Source organism: Watersipora subatra, chromosome 2, assembly GCF_963576615.1.
Source record: "Watersipora subatra chromosome 2, tzWatSuba1.1, whole genome shotgun sequence".
Lineage (NCBI taxonomy): Eukaryota > Metazoa > Bryozoa > Gymnolaemata > Cheilostomatida > Watersiporidae > Watersipora > Watersipora subatra.
In genome coordinates this window covers 36,499,630-36,518,280 of record NC_088709.1, presented here as the reverse complement: position 1 = coordinate 36,518,280, position 18,651 = coordinate 36,499,630, and the positions used below count along the sequence as shown (strand labels likewise).

The 18,651-nt window shown below is 37.0% G+C and overlaps 1 protein-coding gene across 1 annotated transcript in view; it reads left to right on the top strand.

Moving 5' to 3' along the window:
• The window catches only part of LOC137387174 (uncharacterized), a 97,804-nt gene that overhangs the window by 47,477 nt on the left and 31,676 nt on the right, over positions 1-18,651 (top strand). Inside the window, exons 16-17 of the mRNA XM_068073500.1 lie at positions 11,597-11,673; positions 11,993-12,085. Coding sequence (XP_067929601.1) covers positions 11,597-11,673; positions 11,993-12,085 — 170 coding nt within the window. The remainder of the gene's footprint in view (positions 1-11,596; positions 11,674-11,992; positions 12,086-18,651) is intronic.

Sequence of the window (18,651 nt, the reverse complement as noted above, 5' to 3'; positions counted from 1 at the left end):
ATTTCCATAATTTTATGGAAATGGATATGGAAATTTTATTTTAGAAATATGGAAATGTTATGGAAATGGAAATAATATGGAAATGAATTATGAAAATGTCATGGAAATGAAAAAAATATGGAAATGAATTATGGAAATTTTATGGAAATAATATGGAAATGAATTATGGAAATATAATGGAAATAAATTATGGAAATGTTATGGAAATAGAAATAATATGAAAATAAATTATGGAAATGGAAAAACCTATGGAAATGAATTATGGAAATGTTATGAAAATGGAAATGAATTATGGAAATGTTATGGAAATAGAAATAATATGGAAATAAATTATGGAAATGGAAATAGTATGGAAATGAATTATGGAAATGCTATGGAAATGGAAACTGTGACAAACACGTAAGCCCTGATCTTCAGTTAGCGCGCCTTTTTACGGTGCCCAACGACACTGTTCCGTTTTAAACAGCAAAGTTCTGCCACGTTTAAAAGCACCGTCTTGAGTTCCGCGGTCTTTACAAAGGTGCCTATACAGCTATACAAATGTACTACTCATTAATTAAAATAAATTAATGAGTAGTTATTTACATGCAATTAATATTTACTGCCAACGTGCACCGAGAAGGTCACGTAAACGTTTGTTTCTTGCAGCCACTGGAAAAATGCAATTCTCACCTACTAAATTTCCACATTAAAAAGGTAAGTGCTTCTTATTCAATGTTGTGCTGTCTATGAATTGCCACACTTTCAATATATAACCCTTTCACTTGCGCCCATGCACAAATTTAGCTATCGGCCTACTGTCAGCCATTTTGCCGATATTGCTTCATATGTACCGTAAGTCTTTATGCTCAAGCCGCGCGGCTTGTCATTGGGCGTGGCTTCTGGTTCAAGGTCATAGGCCGCGGCTAAAGCCAAGTTTTTAAAACTTACATGAGGCTTAGGGCGGCTTCTTAATAAATTCGGTCTCTGCTCAGTTCTGCGCTATAACCATAGAATCGCAGTCATGATACACTTTTATGTATGGGATTTTGGCGACCTACTCGTTTATTTTCAAGGTCATGTTTATGGAATACTTTAGACTAAAGAATAATTTATCGCGAATTTTTAACTCACCACAGTGATAGGTTATTAAAACCGTTTCATTCTTGACCGGCATCTTTCCATAAACGTGAAGCTCTCTAACAGCGCAAGAAAAATCTAGCTGAGACATGGCAAGTAAGTTCTTGATGCAAGGGTTTAGAAATTTTAATTCGAACTTGGAAGTAAAAGAAAATTCTTTTTACATGTACTGATGTAGCCTGTTTTCTAATTCAAGAGGACGGGGGTATAGCGGAACGCTTCTCAACACTCTCGCTCCTGAAGGGGTCAAGGACGACAAAAACCTCAGTCATTAGCCGCGGTCTGTGGGCATACGCTGCTTATTGGAGGATTGTTTTTTCTTTCGTGAGTCATCTGGTTTTGAGCACAAGCCGCGCGGCTTGACCATGAGGACTTACGGTATACAATATTTTTTCAATTTCAAACTCCATCTAGAACGTTTGTTTTGGTTATATACTTCATTTTGCCAACATGTTAACAAGCGCTGCTATGCAAAAAATTTGTTGCATCTATACTTTGTGCATTGATAAGGCAATGTGAAGTTACAAAGCAAAACGATCCTCTACAATGTTCCTTATTCTTAGTTAGTTCATCTTGAAATAATATAAAATATAATATTATTTGCGCCTCTATTTGCAGGTAAAAATAAATATAATCTATAATTATATTTCATGAGAAAGAAACTCCCCATCTGTTGGTGAGATTGTCGGATGTAAATAACGAAACGGTTATGTAGAGAGGGTAATTACAAGTAGCAAAATAAAATAATACTGACAGGAAACAGAAATCTCTCCACGGCAAGACTTATATACAGTGTTTATATACAAGGCAATACAGAATGCAATAATGAGAATGCAATTAAGAAAATATTTTGAGTCCACAATGCCAGAGGTGGGCCCAATCCACCCAGCATGGCGGCGCAGGCCCCGCCAACCAAGGCCAGACAAGGTCAGGGGCCAATATTATTCTTATCCTTGTTCTTACAAAACCATTACTTTCATCGCCATCAGTCAGTGCTGCTATTGCTATTTTAATTATCTGTGTAATCACAAAAATCTGAATCGGTTATAATGTCATCAACATAAGTAGCTATTTGTTTTCTAACTCGGTTGCGTTTTCAAAACTTACACAAAAAATGGTTGTTTTTAACCACTTCGGGTACAATTGCATAATCCAATTTTGCGTTCAAGTACAATAAAATCATGGTGCTCTACAGATTATGCCATGGGTCAACAAAATGTCATTTTAACCATAGAAGCACTCACATTTTCACATAAAACACCTATACCTTTTTTGGCAAGCAGAGAAAATTCTGTATCTGATCATATTATCTAATTGCAAAAACTAAAAATTGTAAATATTTAAAGTACTATGAAATAGCGGTTTTATTAAAATTCGTGTTCTACAAACATATTTGACTAATAAGGGTAGCATATAAATGTATAAAAGTATATATAAGAACAAGCAATTAAAACGTTATACTGTGTATAAAATGCAATCTACATTCTTTTCCATAGCTGTGAACTTATCTTTGTCACCACTCCACTGGAAGTCTGCCATTTCTATCGCTGAATTGAAGCCTATACGCATCCACTACTAGCTACTTGTTACTGACTGATCGCGATGTTGAACTTTGAACGCAAATTACTCAAAATTCTTTCATTTGACCATAGCTGTTTGACCAGTCCAATGTCTGCAAACATGTCTGAAGGTCATGCTTAGCTTTGTAGATAAAGTGTAACTGTAAGCAGACTCTAAATATAGATGGATGAGTAGTGCAACTACGCAAAGCCTAAAAACCGTTTGATGAACTTGAAAGGAATACCGTATACTCGAAGCCGCTATAGCGTGCATGCACCCGAAGTGGTTAAGTTGGAAATTCTCAAACAAAGATTTTAAATTAAATTTTAGGCTCATTTTATTGAGAAATTTTTGGACAACACTGTCACTACCATAAAAGTCTTAAAGATCGTTGGTTATGTTATCAACAAATAATAAAATTCAGTTACTAGCAATTGCTGGGAAAGTAGCAAAAATGTGTCTACAGCGGTCGACTATAGAAAACGCATGAATGAGTCTACTTCAGTGAAATGGTTGAAAACGTTGGATTTGCCACTGTTTGTGATAGTAAGCATGTTCATTTCCTTCCGCAGCTGAGTTACTTTTACTTTTGTTCTAGCTATGAGTACTACAGAACTACAGCTACTACATAACTTGCACATGTACTGCTACTGCGTTTTCCTACTAAATCTCTACATCGAAATGGTTAGTACTTCTTATTCAATGTTTTATTGTCTATGAATTGCCACACCTCCACTACTTGAAAATGTTGGATTTGCAACTGTTCGTGATAGTAAACATGTTCATTTCCTTCCGCAGCTGAGTTACTTTTACTTTTTTCCAGCTGCAAGTACTACGGAACTACAGCTACTACAGAACTTGCACGGGCACTCCGAGCGTTGCGATAGGCAACAGGGAAAAAAAAGCAAGCAGCGTATATTACAAAAAATCATACCATCTCATTCACTTTTAGAAATGCCTGAAGCAGTACAATGCCTTCTAAAAAGCCTACTGCCCAAACGCAAGAACAGATAGATTCCCGTAGAGAAAGAGACCGAATTCGCAAAGCAGCAGCTAGACGAGCAAGCACTGCAGAGCAAACACAGCTATGCCCACAATGAAACAGAACTGCTACTGCATCTGCTAGAAGTGCAGAAACTGCAGAGCAAACACAGCTACGCCTACAACGAAACAGAATAGCAGCTGCTAGAAGAGCAAAAACCGCTGAACAAACACAGGTACATCGAGAGCAGGCCAGAATAGATGCTGCAGCTGCTAGAAGTGCAGAGACTGCTGAGCCGACCCAGCAGCGACTCAAACGGCTCAGAGCAGCCGCTACATCTGCCAGACGTGCAGAAACCTTCGAGCAGATGCAGCGGCGACAAGAACATGATGCACTAGCTACAACAGCTGCTCGGTGAACTGAATTTTCAGAGCATATGAAACGGCGACAACAGCAAGATGCACTAACTTCAGCAGCTGCTACCAGGCGCCGTGTATGGGCAGAAAACCTCGCACTTGACTACAGTCCCGCAACACAGCATAGAGCCGAATTTTTGCTATGGGACGAAGGTCTAAAAATGCTCCAGATGTAATGCCTGACGTTGGAAATGCGAGAGGCCATATATCTAGTTTATATAGCAGATTTTATTGGTAATCAATTTTATCAACACAACCACATTACTGCTGCACAGTTTGTATATACCATGTCAAAACACAGGCTATAGACGAATAGCTGGTGAGTCATGATTAGTGTTTTAAGCATGTAGAAGTCTCAATGCAATAAATGCTGGCGATAGCTTAGCAGTGCAATAGCAAAATATTTTCTAGAATTTCTTAAAATTTGGAAAACTTCAATACTGCCGGTTTGAAGAACTTCAGTTTGCCTAGCAATGTCAATTTCATTATCAGTTCTGTGTACAAAATTAGGACAATTCTGATTTTTTGAGTGGTTCGAGACTGATGCATTGTAGACTAGCTGTAAAACACATTACATATTTCCATCGGCCTCTCCAACATTATTGACATGTAGGACTGCATATGTGTATGCAGTCTGATCGGCACAAAAATTTCAGTAGATTGCATATTTGGAGTTGTTTTACAGTATGAAAGACAACTCTCAATACAACTATAGCTTTACGTAAATCTGCTCTTGTAGGCGGGTAATGCAGCTAGTACATGTATATATCTGGGTTCAAAGCCGATTCTTTTCTTGTGGACAATTGTATTATCTCCATGGGAAGAGCCTCGAGATTCTCTTTTCGTTCGGTCAGACAAACACAGTACGATATCTCATTTTTGCATTGGTTCCGGTATCGAGAGGTACCAGTATCGGCGTATCCAAAGTTTTGATAGATAGCTTCTGGTGGAACAGTAACCTTTTTTATACACACACCTTTCTATGCATGAATTTTTATTATTAATTCAACATATTCAGGATTTTTATTTTGTTTTTTTCACTTTGTTTTAATTATATCATTAAAAAATCATCTTTTATTGTAATTGCAGCGAAACCGACTTCATTTAGATATTACTTGCTAATTATTTCACATTTATATCTAAACCCTTTTATAGCTGTTTTATCTTTTTAGGAATAATTTATTTGACCTGCACAAAACATTTTCAGTTAAAAAAACAGTTAGAATGGCAAGACAAAACAAAACAGTTAGAATGGCAAGTGTTGTTATGTGTTAAATACAAATCAAGTTTCTGTCCAAAGACTTTTTTGTTGCCAACTTTGACTGCAACGCCGGGTAGTACAGCTAGTAAGTGGATATATTTTTCAAATATATCACAATACTAGCCGAATGCTCGGCGTTGTTTGGGTATTAAAAACAGCCTATAAACAGTGGCTGGTAATATAGTTGCCTGCCACTTGCCATTAGCCTGGCACATTACCAATGGCTAATTTGAGTAAGCTACTATCCGTATTGCTAAACTTACTAGTAAGAGCCGTGAGAGCAAGCTTTAGTGACATTGCAGAGTGCTATGCAACCCAGATAACAACTAATACCCGCCCTGTTGCATATTCCTTAATGAATATGTTGCATCTCACGTAGGTTAATTGGTCTGGTTATCGCTTGGTGAACAGTATGTTCTAAGTATGTTATATATACTAGCTGTGCTACCCGGCGTTGCACGGGGAATTAAAAAAAACTTTGGACAGAAAATTGATTTGTATTTAACATATAACAACATTTGCCATTCTACCTTTCAAACTACATATCATGAGAGAAGTGTTTTGTGTAGTTGAAATAAATTAAGAGAGAAAATAAAAACAACTGTAAAGATTTTCAAACTTTGTCAAACAACTGCAACTTTCAAACTTCATATCATGAGGAAAAGGTTTTGTGCGGGACAACTACATTAAAAATAAATAAAACATCATAGCCTGTGCTACACTGAACTCAGTATTTTTCTTCTGATCTATGACGAGTTAAGAGTTTCGCCTGTCGCCTTAAAGCCTGGTCCCCATATTCGCCGCAACCACTGGTGGCAGGATTGCAGGGCTATCAACGATAAAATAGGAACCTACGCGGCGAGCACCGCTGGTAGCTGCCGGCGGTAAACGCAAGAGTTAAAGGTTGGCTTGCAACAAAATTCACATTACAGTTATTTGATATGAAAAAATTCACCATGTCTTACTCTGTTATGTTGTACATGCAAAATATGTGGAAAGGTGATTACAAGCTCTTAAAAGCTCAAAAATGAACAGAAAATTGCAGCCACACGAGACCGCCGTAGTTTGGACTCTCTCTCCAAAACGGCTCAAATGGGATGTAGTTGTGAGAGATGGTTTCTGTTTACACTTTCATGCAACCTTATTCGTCGAAATATTTTCACAAATATACTTCACGCATTCAATAAAACTTGTTCTTACGCATCTGTTTTATCGTCATCGTAATGCTGTCACTTTTAGCAGTGATATCTTATAACTTACCGTGAAAATTTGTTTAATTTTTTAGCCTTAGCTTGAAGGAGTACACATCATTGTCTGATAATCATGATGAGCCTGTTGGTCACTTGTGATAATCGAAAAGTGCTGCAAAAATTATTTGCGATCTATTGGGTCACATGATCAGATTGCGACTTGACGATTGAATAATGCCGAAACAAAACTGTAAAGTAGTGAGCATCTATGTTTGATACGGGGTCTTTGGTAAAACCCGAAGTGTTTGTCATAAACTAGTGCTACGATAAGTTTTATATTGAGCTTTGTATTGGCTTTTCAATTTACGTGAGAACATACGTGACAAGACGATAACCAAATTTCATGGTTACGTCATCAAAATAAAGAGATTCCAATCTACGGCGGCTTTTCGTTTTTTTAGCTTTTAAGAGCTTGTAATCACATTTCCCCATATTTGGCACCTACAACACAACAGAGTAAGACATGGTGAATCTTTTGATACCAAATAACTGTAATGTGAATTTTATTGTAAGTCAACCTTTACGCTCTGTTAAACTTTTGCAAAGAGCGGCTGGCAAAACATCCTCAAAATACATGGTACCGGTGAAGGTCAGAACTTTCAAAGCAACATGGTGAGTGGCCAATTTTATGCGATAATCAACAACCCAGTTTTATATGAACATAAGCTGCCGAGCCTAGTGCCGCAAGTGTTTTGCTACGCGAGATTACCACCGCAGCAGACAGCAGCAGCAGCAGGTTTTGCAGCAGATATAAAAGCTAGGCTTAAAGATGAACTTAAACAAGACTTTAGTAGATTGTATCTGAAAGTATCAGTATTTTTCTATCACTTGCAATTGTTTTTTATGTGTGAGGTGATTTTCAAGATCGAAATGGATAAAAGTTGATCGCCATTAAAAGGCTCAGTAAAAATGTGTTTAAATGAAGTTAAATGAATGAAATTTTCTCAGCTGTCTGCCTCTTTCATTATTGATCATTATCGTCTATTAGATATATTATTGATGGCGTTCAAGTTGCAGCAACTATAGACGCGTTGCGCTTTCGCTTGAATTTTAGCATTTTAACCGCCATCAATTTTTGTCAATTTTGATCTTGAAACACCCTGACAGGCAGATCATCGCAAACATGAAAGAAAATCGCAAATGGCAGAAAAATGTCAAAATATTCTGATAAAGTCTCCTAAAATTTTGTGTGCGCGTTCATCTTTAACTTGTTCATATATAGGCACGGATAACTGTGCTTGCTAGTAGTCCTAGCAGTTTGCCACATTCATACTGGTGCTAAGATTCCTGACATATATTAACCACCTGTAGGCCAAACCTGACATACATTAACCATCTGTGGAGCAAACCTGACATACATTAACCACCTGTGGACCAAACCTGACATACATTAACCATCTGTGAACCAACATGATTGTATTTGGCATCTTTGACTCACCTCAGTACTGTGTTGTCCTATTAGGAGACTCCAAATCTATCCGGAGCACTTTTTGTCAGTCAAAATCTCGGAAATTGCGAAATCGGCATAGTTTACAACTGTATATGAGCATATGATGGAAGTCATTATGTGGCACAAAAATTCATAGGCCCGTATTTCCTGGGGCGGCTGGGCCACTCCAACTTTTTAATGATCTTCGGCGGCTAATTGGTAAGAATTTCAGTCTAAGCTCATTCACTAGGAATTTCCAACAACTATGTAATTAACTAGTGCTCTAGCGCAACGTTGCGCTCTAGCGCTACTAGCGATGAAGTGGAGAATCTCATTAATCTAGAGGTGGAACGAGACGTCTCGAGTATCGACCTGTCTCGTATCGGTCTCGTCTCGACTTAACTATTGCCAAACTCGAGACAGGAAATAGAACTAAAGCGCCTGCGCACGGTTATTAAAACATGGCTTCTTACGGTAGCAACAACTCCATATATTGTAATGGATTGCGGGCAACTGCCTTTAAAGTTATACCCGGTCCGTTACTACCTGTTGCTATTGATTATGTTGGCCACTGAGTCTAATCATGTAGTCCGGACAACGGCCCTGTTATATTTTAGTTCGGTTCTGTGTCCTTAAAACAGATACCGGGTCGTATCTAATTACTCTTCGGATAATCCAATTTAATAAATAAGACTTTTGCGGTAAAATGTCTGTATTTTATCGTATCGTGTCTAAACACCAACTGCCCTTCATAAAATTCGGGCCTCTTTTATGTATATACTACCAATCGCGGGTAAAACTTGCCCGGACACGGAAAAACGAACGAAAGGCCGTGTCGACCATAGTCCGTGTTCGGTTAACAATGACGTTTTGTTAGCTCAATATAAGAATATACATGTGCATGTATACAGTAATTAATATAATTTCATGAGTACAATTTAAATATAATTCACATACTACAGTTAATACGCAAACAACACTTAACATTAATGAAACGATAAGAATGAAAGTATTATCGTGTGTTCTTTTAGTTGCGGTATTTCTTTGTAGAGCGACGGCTATCAGTTTCATTACATTAAAAAGTAAGAACTATTCAATAGATGGTAAAAATATACATGTACAAAGCAATATGTTTATAATAATTATGATCAATCAAGCTCAAAATTCTTAGAATATATAACTTCGGTATTTTAGAGCTGTTTGTGTCACTTTTGTTTACAAAAACTACATGCATATCACTATTAAAATGTTGTATTTAAATCGTTTACACCAGGCGAAAATTCAATTTAAAAATAGTTTTATTAATTTTATATATACCAAGTAGCTAGTATTTGTGTAGTGAAATCATCACCAAATGCTCATTATTTTACTGTCTCGTGTCTCGAGTCTCGAATTTTTACAAGACGGTGTCTCGAGTCTCGTCTCGAACTTAAAAAACCTGTCTCGTTCCACCTCTACATTAATCTAGTATTGGTTTTGCCTGCCACCAATGCAGTGGGTCACTGTGGGTGAGAGACACTTTTCTGCGTTGAAGTGAATCCAAACATCGATGAGGAACACTGTGGGACAGGCTGCCTAAATAATCTTCTAATATTACACATATATAAAGATGTTGAAATAGATAGGCCTACAGAATCAGTTGCGAAAGATTGCTGCCATGGACACATTGACAGAACAAGCGATATTGCAATAAAAAAGTAATAGCTCTTGTTCGGTCAATGTCCCTTACAGAAATATTTAGAGTCATGAGTTTTATATCGTTCGTTGAATAAAGAAAAATTTTGCCTACTCTGAACCATATACAATATATTTATGTAGATTTTGATGCTTACAATTATTTGCATTTGTGCATACTTTGAGGGTTGTTGATGTTTGAAAGGTCTTGAGCTTCGTGGCGCTGCCCCGAACCCCTTGGGGGCTTACACGGCTCCCCAAATCCCCAGGTGTTCATAACTAGTCGCTTAACATTTTCAGCCCCAACTTGCAACCAGGAATACACGCCTGAAAATTCATGAATATTAGACTTCGAAACTTTTCCATTTTATCACCGACTTCATTGTGTTCATGTCTCCATGGGATCCTCGTGAAGCACGAGAATTCCAACGGTCTCTTTTTGAAAATATGATGGTAGTGAATGCGCGATCATTGCTGTTGTGACGAAAATTGGCCAGTCACGTTCAGTCAGCAAACAAATTGGCCACTAGCAAAAATCCTGTCAGCAGTAAAAAAACTAAAAATCCTTCAAAATCGACACAATTTACTCGACCTATCACAAACTTTTTTGTGTAAAGCTATAATTAAGTATCATGTGAGCGTACAGACGGGCTTCTACGTACATCAACCATGATAATATAGTGAGATTGTTTATTTATTTGTTAAAAATTTAATTTTATCCCTTCTCAATTCACTTTACTTTCTTTTAGTTTTATTCTTTGCACGAGTCCCCGGACATCTGATGGATGATAATTGAACAATGTCATTGTCATGAACAAAACAGCAGAACGATCATAACATGAATTTAATAAATAATTATTTTTATTTTATAAATAAATAATAATTTATAAAATCTATAATAAATTATTATTTAATTTATTACCTCAATCCTGTCTATCTTATGTCACTATTCCTTTCATATATTATATATTACATTATTTATATTATGATTGTTTTAAGTTAAATATTAATTTTGCTACCTCAACCTGAGACAAGCTTGCAATATGAATGTAATAAGTAAATATATATTATAAATAAACGTATATGATTATGAAATTATTATATAATTTAGTATTATTACAATAATTTTTCAAGTTTTTTATAAGTTTTTAAAAGACAAGTGTCAAGCTATAACAATCAATCTTCTATGTACACATCTACTTGTATGTTTGTGTTTGCAGGCCAAGTTTGTTGCTCATTGTATTCCTAGGTGTTCATAATTTAAACATAGTAAGTTTTAAGCAGGCCAAGTAATCTATTTGTTGTTTTTCTCTGGTGCATGTAATATATCATTTAAACTTACTTTTTTAACTGAAAAAAGTGCTCTTAAATTTAGTTTTTAAAAGGGAATTGTCAAGCTATAACAATCAATCTTCTATGCACACATGTACATGTATGTATATTTATGAATATAAATGTAAACATACATATATATGGTTACAACTCAAAACCATATACATGTACGTGTATAACTCTCTAGCCAACTTTTTTTGCTAGACTTGAAATAACTTACCTTGGCAAGACCTGGATATCCACCTTAAATAGTACAAAATACACTTTAAAATGCTTTAATTTTGCTCTTAACTTTGAGAATTTTCTCGGGGATGGCCCCCAAACCCCTCTTCCCTGGGAGGGCGCTTCAGCTCCCCTCCAGGACTATCCCCGTACGGCCGAGTCAGGCCTTCGGCCCTCTGGTAACTACTAATTGACAGTCTCCTGACCACTTTTTTTGGACAATACAGCCCTGACTCACTTTAACCATCTGATTAACAATGATAGGACTCAGCTCATGTGTATTTATAAGCAGTAAGTTTTTGTTCTAAATAGTCAGGCGATGCACTGTACTGTATATGGTAATTTCTTAAGGTGGGGAAAAACTGGAGGAAAGAAAATAAAGAAGGTGCTGAAGAAGGATGGAGATGAATCTGATTATGAATCAGATGGTTAGTATCGTCTCTCATAGTTCAGAACCTTGCAGAAAGGTTCTAGTCTGCTTATAACTCCGCTCTATTTTTTATTAGATGTCTATGTAAAGATGATAGCCGTTATTGCGCAGCACATCTATTCTTAAAAAGTCTAATTTTAACTTCGATATAGAAGGTTTTTTGTTTTGATTGTTTATTATGATAGTTATGCTAATTATTTACAACAAGAGAACAGCTTTTGCAAATTTCTTGTCACTATTAAACTATTGTTATACCAATTTACGTTTATCCGCTTCTTTGTATATAAAGTTAAGGTGCGTTTATTTTACTTCTTCAGAGGAGAGGTATGGAGAGCGTACCAAGCGAAAGGGAGAGGGACGGAAGGGCAGGAATGGGAAAGCAGCTACTGGCTATGTCAGCAGTGATGGAGGTAAGTATATATAAGGTAAGGTAAGGTAAGTATATAGTGATGGAGGTATGTCAGCAGTGATGGAGGTAAGTATATATAAGGTAAGGTAAGTATATAGTGATGGAGGTATGTCAGCTGTGATGGAGGTATGTATATATAAGGTAAGGTAAGTATATATAAGGTAAAGTAAGTATATAGTGTTGGAGGTATGTATATATAAGGTAAGTATATATAAGTTAAGTATATATAAGGTAAGGTAAGTATATATAAGGTAAGGTAAGTATATATAAGGTAAGGTAAGTACAGTGCTGTCAGAAATTATGAGACCACCCAATAATTCTCGCCTTTGTTCAACTTTGCACCTCTGCTGGCACCATATTAATTCATTCATTTGCCACATATTGTACATCATTAGATGCAGAAATTTCTCCTTGTTCTAGTAAAGTAAATCAGGAGTCTTTCATTCTTCTTTTCCAGCATTGGTGATAGAATTAGTGTCATCAAGTCATCAAGTGTCACCAAATATTAATGGTAACCCCAGCAAATTGACAACCCCAACGGCCCTTTTCAGGGCCACCATCTATTTACAAGAGTTGTTCAAATTATATTTCAGAAATATCAAAAGCTGAACGAGCTGAAAATTCAATAGAAATAGATAAGCAAATTTTCGTTTTTTTATTCATATCAGTTGCATATGCCTTTCGATTGAGATAAAAAATAAGTATGGATTGTTATGTGATGGAAATTTGCTTCATATTAATCAGTAGAAAATTCCGCATCTAATGGTATATGGTTTATGATAATTTTTTGTAAAACTAAGTCAGTAAATCATTGCTACCACCAATTGTCTCTTAAAATGTGAGGTGGTCTCATAATTTCTGACGGCACTGTATATATAAGGTAAGGTAAGTATATATAAGGTAAGGTAGATATATAGTGATGGAGGTATGTATATATAAGGTAAGGTAAGTATATATAAGGTAAGGTAAGTATATATAAGGTAAGGTAAGTATATATAAGGTAAGGTAAGTATATATAAGGTAAGGTAAGTATATATAAGGTAAGGTAAGTATATATAAGGTAAGGTAAGTATATATAAGGTAAGTATATATAAGGTAAGGTAAGTATATAGTAATTTTTAACCTGCTTTTTTAAAGTTAACAATGTGAAAAATCTAGAAGCTGGTTGCTTAAGCCGTGGTCACACGGGCACCGAACCGAACTAAATGACGCAAAACGACGTCGTTTTCAGCTCTAAAAAGTTCGGCTAAGGATATTTCTGGCCGAAACGAACTATTTCGGTACTGCTCGAAATTTCGTGCCGAACCCTTGCTCTTATTGGCTGGTTAAAATTCTAGAATTCTAGCGAGCACGCGTCACATTTCTTCTTACGTGCGTGTGAGTAAAGTTAAAAAAGAAATGGGACGATACTTTTATTTCGTTAAATAAACAACATGAAGCAATTTACGACAAGGTTCACCCGGACTTGTGATTGGGTTGCATAAATGTAAGATGTTGCACTTAAGTTTTGCATAAATGTAGGGGAATGGTTGTGATTTTCTTTCGTGTAGAATATAAGTAATGTTAAAGTAGTTCTCGCTAATGATGCCACACTCGACCGTCGAGATTATACGGGAGCTACCCTAAGTCTGACTAAGCTGGACCGAAGACTGGCCCTGACGAATTTGGACCGAACACAGGCCCGTAGAATCAGACCGAATACTGGCCTCGTAGGATTAGACCGAAGACTGGCCTCGTAGGATCAGACCGAATACTGGCCTCGTAGGATCAGACCGAATACTGGCCTCGTAGGATCAGACCGAATACTGGCCTCGTAGGATCAGACCGAATACTGGCCTCGTAGGATCAGACCGAATACTGGCCTCGTAGGATCAGACCGAATACTGGCCTCGTAGGATCAGACCGAATACTGGCCTCGTAGGATCAGACCGAATACTGGCCTCGTAACCTGGTTACCGGTATACCCAACACTGTAACTCACTGAACAAAACTTTTGGAAGTTAGGGTTACCCGGCTTCAGGCGTGAAATTATCCAACTATCATTAAACGTCTAGTTCCTATTAGTTGGCAGGACACTTGTCTGGCTGAGGTGGTGCATTAGCGTGGATGCAGCTGTGGTTCACTGTCTAATACCACATGCCTACGCACAGCGTTACAGACTCGCCAAATCTGTCTGTCGTCCCTCAAAGCCTTGTGTGGCTGCAGCTATGAAACGCAGTCTTAAGCCACGGCTTATGAGGAGAAAACAGAACAAATAAAGCTAGTGCTCCCTACTAGATAGTCTGCTATGAATCAATTAACACACTTTGAGAAAGTGTAAGAGTTTATTCACAAATATCAGCACAAAGCACAACACGAGCAGACCGCTCTAACAACACGATTGCATGTTCTTATATACACACAAAAATGGCAAAAACTAAGATAATTGGTTAAAATAATATAGGTCAATTTCACTGACTGTAATTGGTTACACACATGGATAAGACAGCAAAACGATAAGATCCAGTCAAATCTTACCACAAAAGTTAGCGCAAAACAAACAAAACGAGTGTCTATTACCTCCGCTTTACAAGTCCTCTCTCCGATACGCCCGCTTATTACCCATAAATACCGTAAACTAGTTCTAACACACATCAGCCGCAACCACGGCGCTCTACCGCACAGAATGCTCCTCCAAAGCGAGTAGTCTTCGCGATCTGACCTAACCCTCGTGATCGACTCGGACTATAGCCTATCGTTCCGAGCTGATTTTCTCCCAAAGGGCCCTTTTCAGGGCCACCACCTTGTACAAGAGTGTTGTTCATCTGGCTACGAGCGTTTACTTCAATGTGTCATATTCATCCTGATGAACTATCGTTGACTGATTTATTTATGTAAAACCAAAGTACTATGATAAAGACTGTTTTTGTTTGTTATGTACTCAGCATAGAAAAACATTCATATGTTAATAAAAAAAATATAATTATTTTGATGGGAAGGGTTAGCAAAATATTTGTATCGAGTGATTTACTTTGAGCAGCCGAACGATCTTCTGATAAATCTGCTGTGTAATTATAATTTATAATTGTTCCTCAAAGTTTTTTTGTTTACAATAGAAATATTTAACTCAAATACATAACAACTACTAATGAAACCGTGTCCTGTCTCTATACGTATGGTATCTAGGAAGCGAAGTTACTTCGGTGGCCGTGTGACATGTGCCATGAACCGAACCAGCCTCCGAACCGATCCTACGTCGGTTCGGTGCTCGTGTGACCACGCCTTTAGCCTAGCATTCTGCTTTTCTTATTCCTAGCATTCTGCTTTTCTTATGTTTAATTAATTTCAAAGACTCGTGAAAGGAAAGTTATGAAGTACAATCTAATGTCTTCTGACTTTCATATGTATTTTACATTAGGTCAACAATATTGTACCGTCTGATTGGTCGTTCCAAATGTATTTAATATTAGGTCAACAATATTGTATTGTCTGATTGGTCGTTCCAAATGTATTTAATATTAGGTCAACAATATTGTATTGTCTGATTGGTCTCAGCTACATTGGTTCATTCACAAACAATCATCTCTCAATATCAAGCTTTACATGGTTCTAAAATTAGACCAAGTGATGGGAGACATGTCCTCTTCTATTATCAACAAACATTGGGACTTTCATTTGAATAGTTTCATATTGTCGATTTAAAGTGCATTGGTTGAATGTCCTTTGTCAATGATACCTGAAGGATGACACATAATACCCAGTTAGTGCTCGCTTTAGAATACCAACTTTGTCAATGATACCTGAAGGATGACACATAATACCCAGTTAGTGCACGCTTTAGAATACCAACTTTGTCAATAATACCTGAAGTATGACACATAATACCCAGTTAGTGCTCGCTTTAGAATACCAACTTTGTCAATAGTACCGGAAGTATGACACATAATACCCAGTTAGTGCTTGCTTTAGAATACCAACTTTGTCAATAATACCTGAAGGATGACACATAATACCCAGTTAGTGCTCGCTTTAGAATACCAACTTTGTCAATAATACCTGAAGGATGACACATAATACCCAGTTAGTGCTCGCTTTAGAATACCAACTTTGTCAATAATACTGGAAGGATGACACATAATACCCAGTTAGTGCTTGCTTTAGAATACCAACTTTGTCAATAGTACCTGAAGTATGACACATAATACCCAGTTAGTGCTCGCTTTAGAATACCAACTTTGTCAATAATACCTGAAGGATGACACATAATACCCAGTTAGTGCTTGCTTTAGAATACCAACTTTGTCAATAGTACCGGAAGTATGACACATAATACCCAGTTAGTGCTTGCTTTAGAATACCAACTTTGTCAATAATACTGGAAGGATGACACATAATACCCAGTTAGTGCACGCTTTAGAATACCAACTTTGTCAATAATACTGGAAGGATGACACATAATACCCAGTTAGTGCACGCTTTAGAATACCAACTTTGTCAATAGTACCGGAAGTATGACACATAATACCCAGTTAGTGCTTGCTTTAGAATACCAACTTTGTCAATAATACTGGAAGGATGACACATAATACCCAGTTAGTGCACGCTTTAGAATACCAACTTTGTCAATAATACTGGAAGGATGACACATAATACCCAGTTAGTGCACGCTTTAGAATACCAACTTTGTCAATCATACCTGAAGTATGACACATAATACCCAGTTAGTGCTTGCTTTAGAATACCAACTTTGTCAATAGTACTGGAAGGATGACACATAATACCCAGTTAGTGCTTGCTTTAGAACACCAACTTTGTCAATCATACCTGAAGTATGACACATAATACCCAGTTAGTGCTTGCTTTAGAATACCAACTTTGTCAATCATACCTGAAGTATGACACATAATACCCAGTTAGTGCTTGCTTTAGAATACCAACTTTGTCAATAGTACCGGAAGGATGACACATAATACCCAGTTAGTGCACGCTTTAGAATACCAACTTTGTCAATCATACCTGAAGTATGACACATAATACCCAGTTAGTGCTTGCTTTAGAATACCAACTTTGTCAATAGTACTGGAAGGATGACACATAATACCCAGTTAGTGCTTGCTTTAGAACACCAACTTTGTCAATCATACCTGAAGTATGACACATAATACCCAGTTAGTGCTCGCTTTAGAATACCAAATTTGTCAATAGTACCTGAAGGATGACACATAATACCCAGTTAGTGCACGCTTTAGAATACCAACTTTGTCAATAGTACCGGAAGGATGACACATAATACCCAGTTAGTGCTCGCTTTAGAATACCAACTTTGTCAATAGTACCGGAAGGATGACACATAATACCCAGTTAGTGCTTGCTTTAGAATACCAACTTTGTCAATAATACTGGAAGGATGACACATAATACCCAGTTAGTGCTCACTTTAGAATACCAATTTTGTCAATAATACTGGAAGGATGACACATAATACCCAGTTAGTGCTCGCTTTAGAATACCAACTTTGTCAATAATACTGGAAGGATGACACATAATACCCAGTTAGTGCTTGCTTTAGAATACCAACTTTGTCAATAATACTGGAAGGATGACACATAATACCCAGTTAGTGCTCACTTTAGAATACCAATTTTGTCAATAGTACCGGAAGGATGACACATAATACCCAGTTAGTGCTCGCTTTAGAATACCAACTTTGTCAATAGTACCGGAAGGATGACACATAATACCCAGTTAGTGCTTGCTTTAGAATACCAACTTTGTCAATAATACTGGAAGGATGACACATAATACCCAGTTAGTGCTCACTTTAGAATACCAACTTTGTCAATAGTACCGGAAGGATGACACATAATACCCAGTTAGTGCTTGCTTTAGAATACCAACTTTGTCAATAATACTGGAAGGATGACACATAATACCCAGTTAGTGCTCGCTTTAGAATACCAACTTTGTCAATAGTACTGGAAGGATGACACATAATACCCAGTTAGTGCTTGCTTTAGAATACCAACTTTGTCAATAATACCTGAAGGATGACACATAATACCCAGTTAGTGCTTGCTTTAGAATACCAACTTTGTCAATAATACTGGAAGGATGACACATAATACCCAGTTAGTGCACGCTTTAGAATACCAACTTTGTCAATAGTACCGGAAGGATGACACATAATACCCAGTTAGTGCTCGCTTTAGAATACCAACTTTGTCAATAATACTGGAAGGATGACACATAATACCCAGTTAGTGCTTGCTTTAGAATACCAACTTTGTCAATAATACTGGAAGGATGACACATAATACCCAGTTAGTGCTTGCTTTAGAATACCAACTTGGTCAATAATACCTGAAGGATGACACATAATACCCAGTTAGTGCTCGCTTTAGAATACCAACTTTGTCAATAATACTGGAAGGATGACACATAATACCCAGTTAGTGCTTGCTTTAGAACACCAACTTTGTCAATCATACCTGAAGTATGACACATAATACCCAGTTAGTGCTTGCTTTAGAATACCAACTTTGTCAATAATACTGGAAGGATGACACATAATACCCAGTTAGTGCTTGC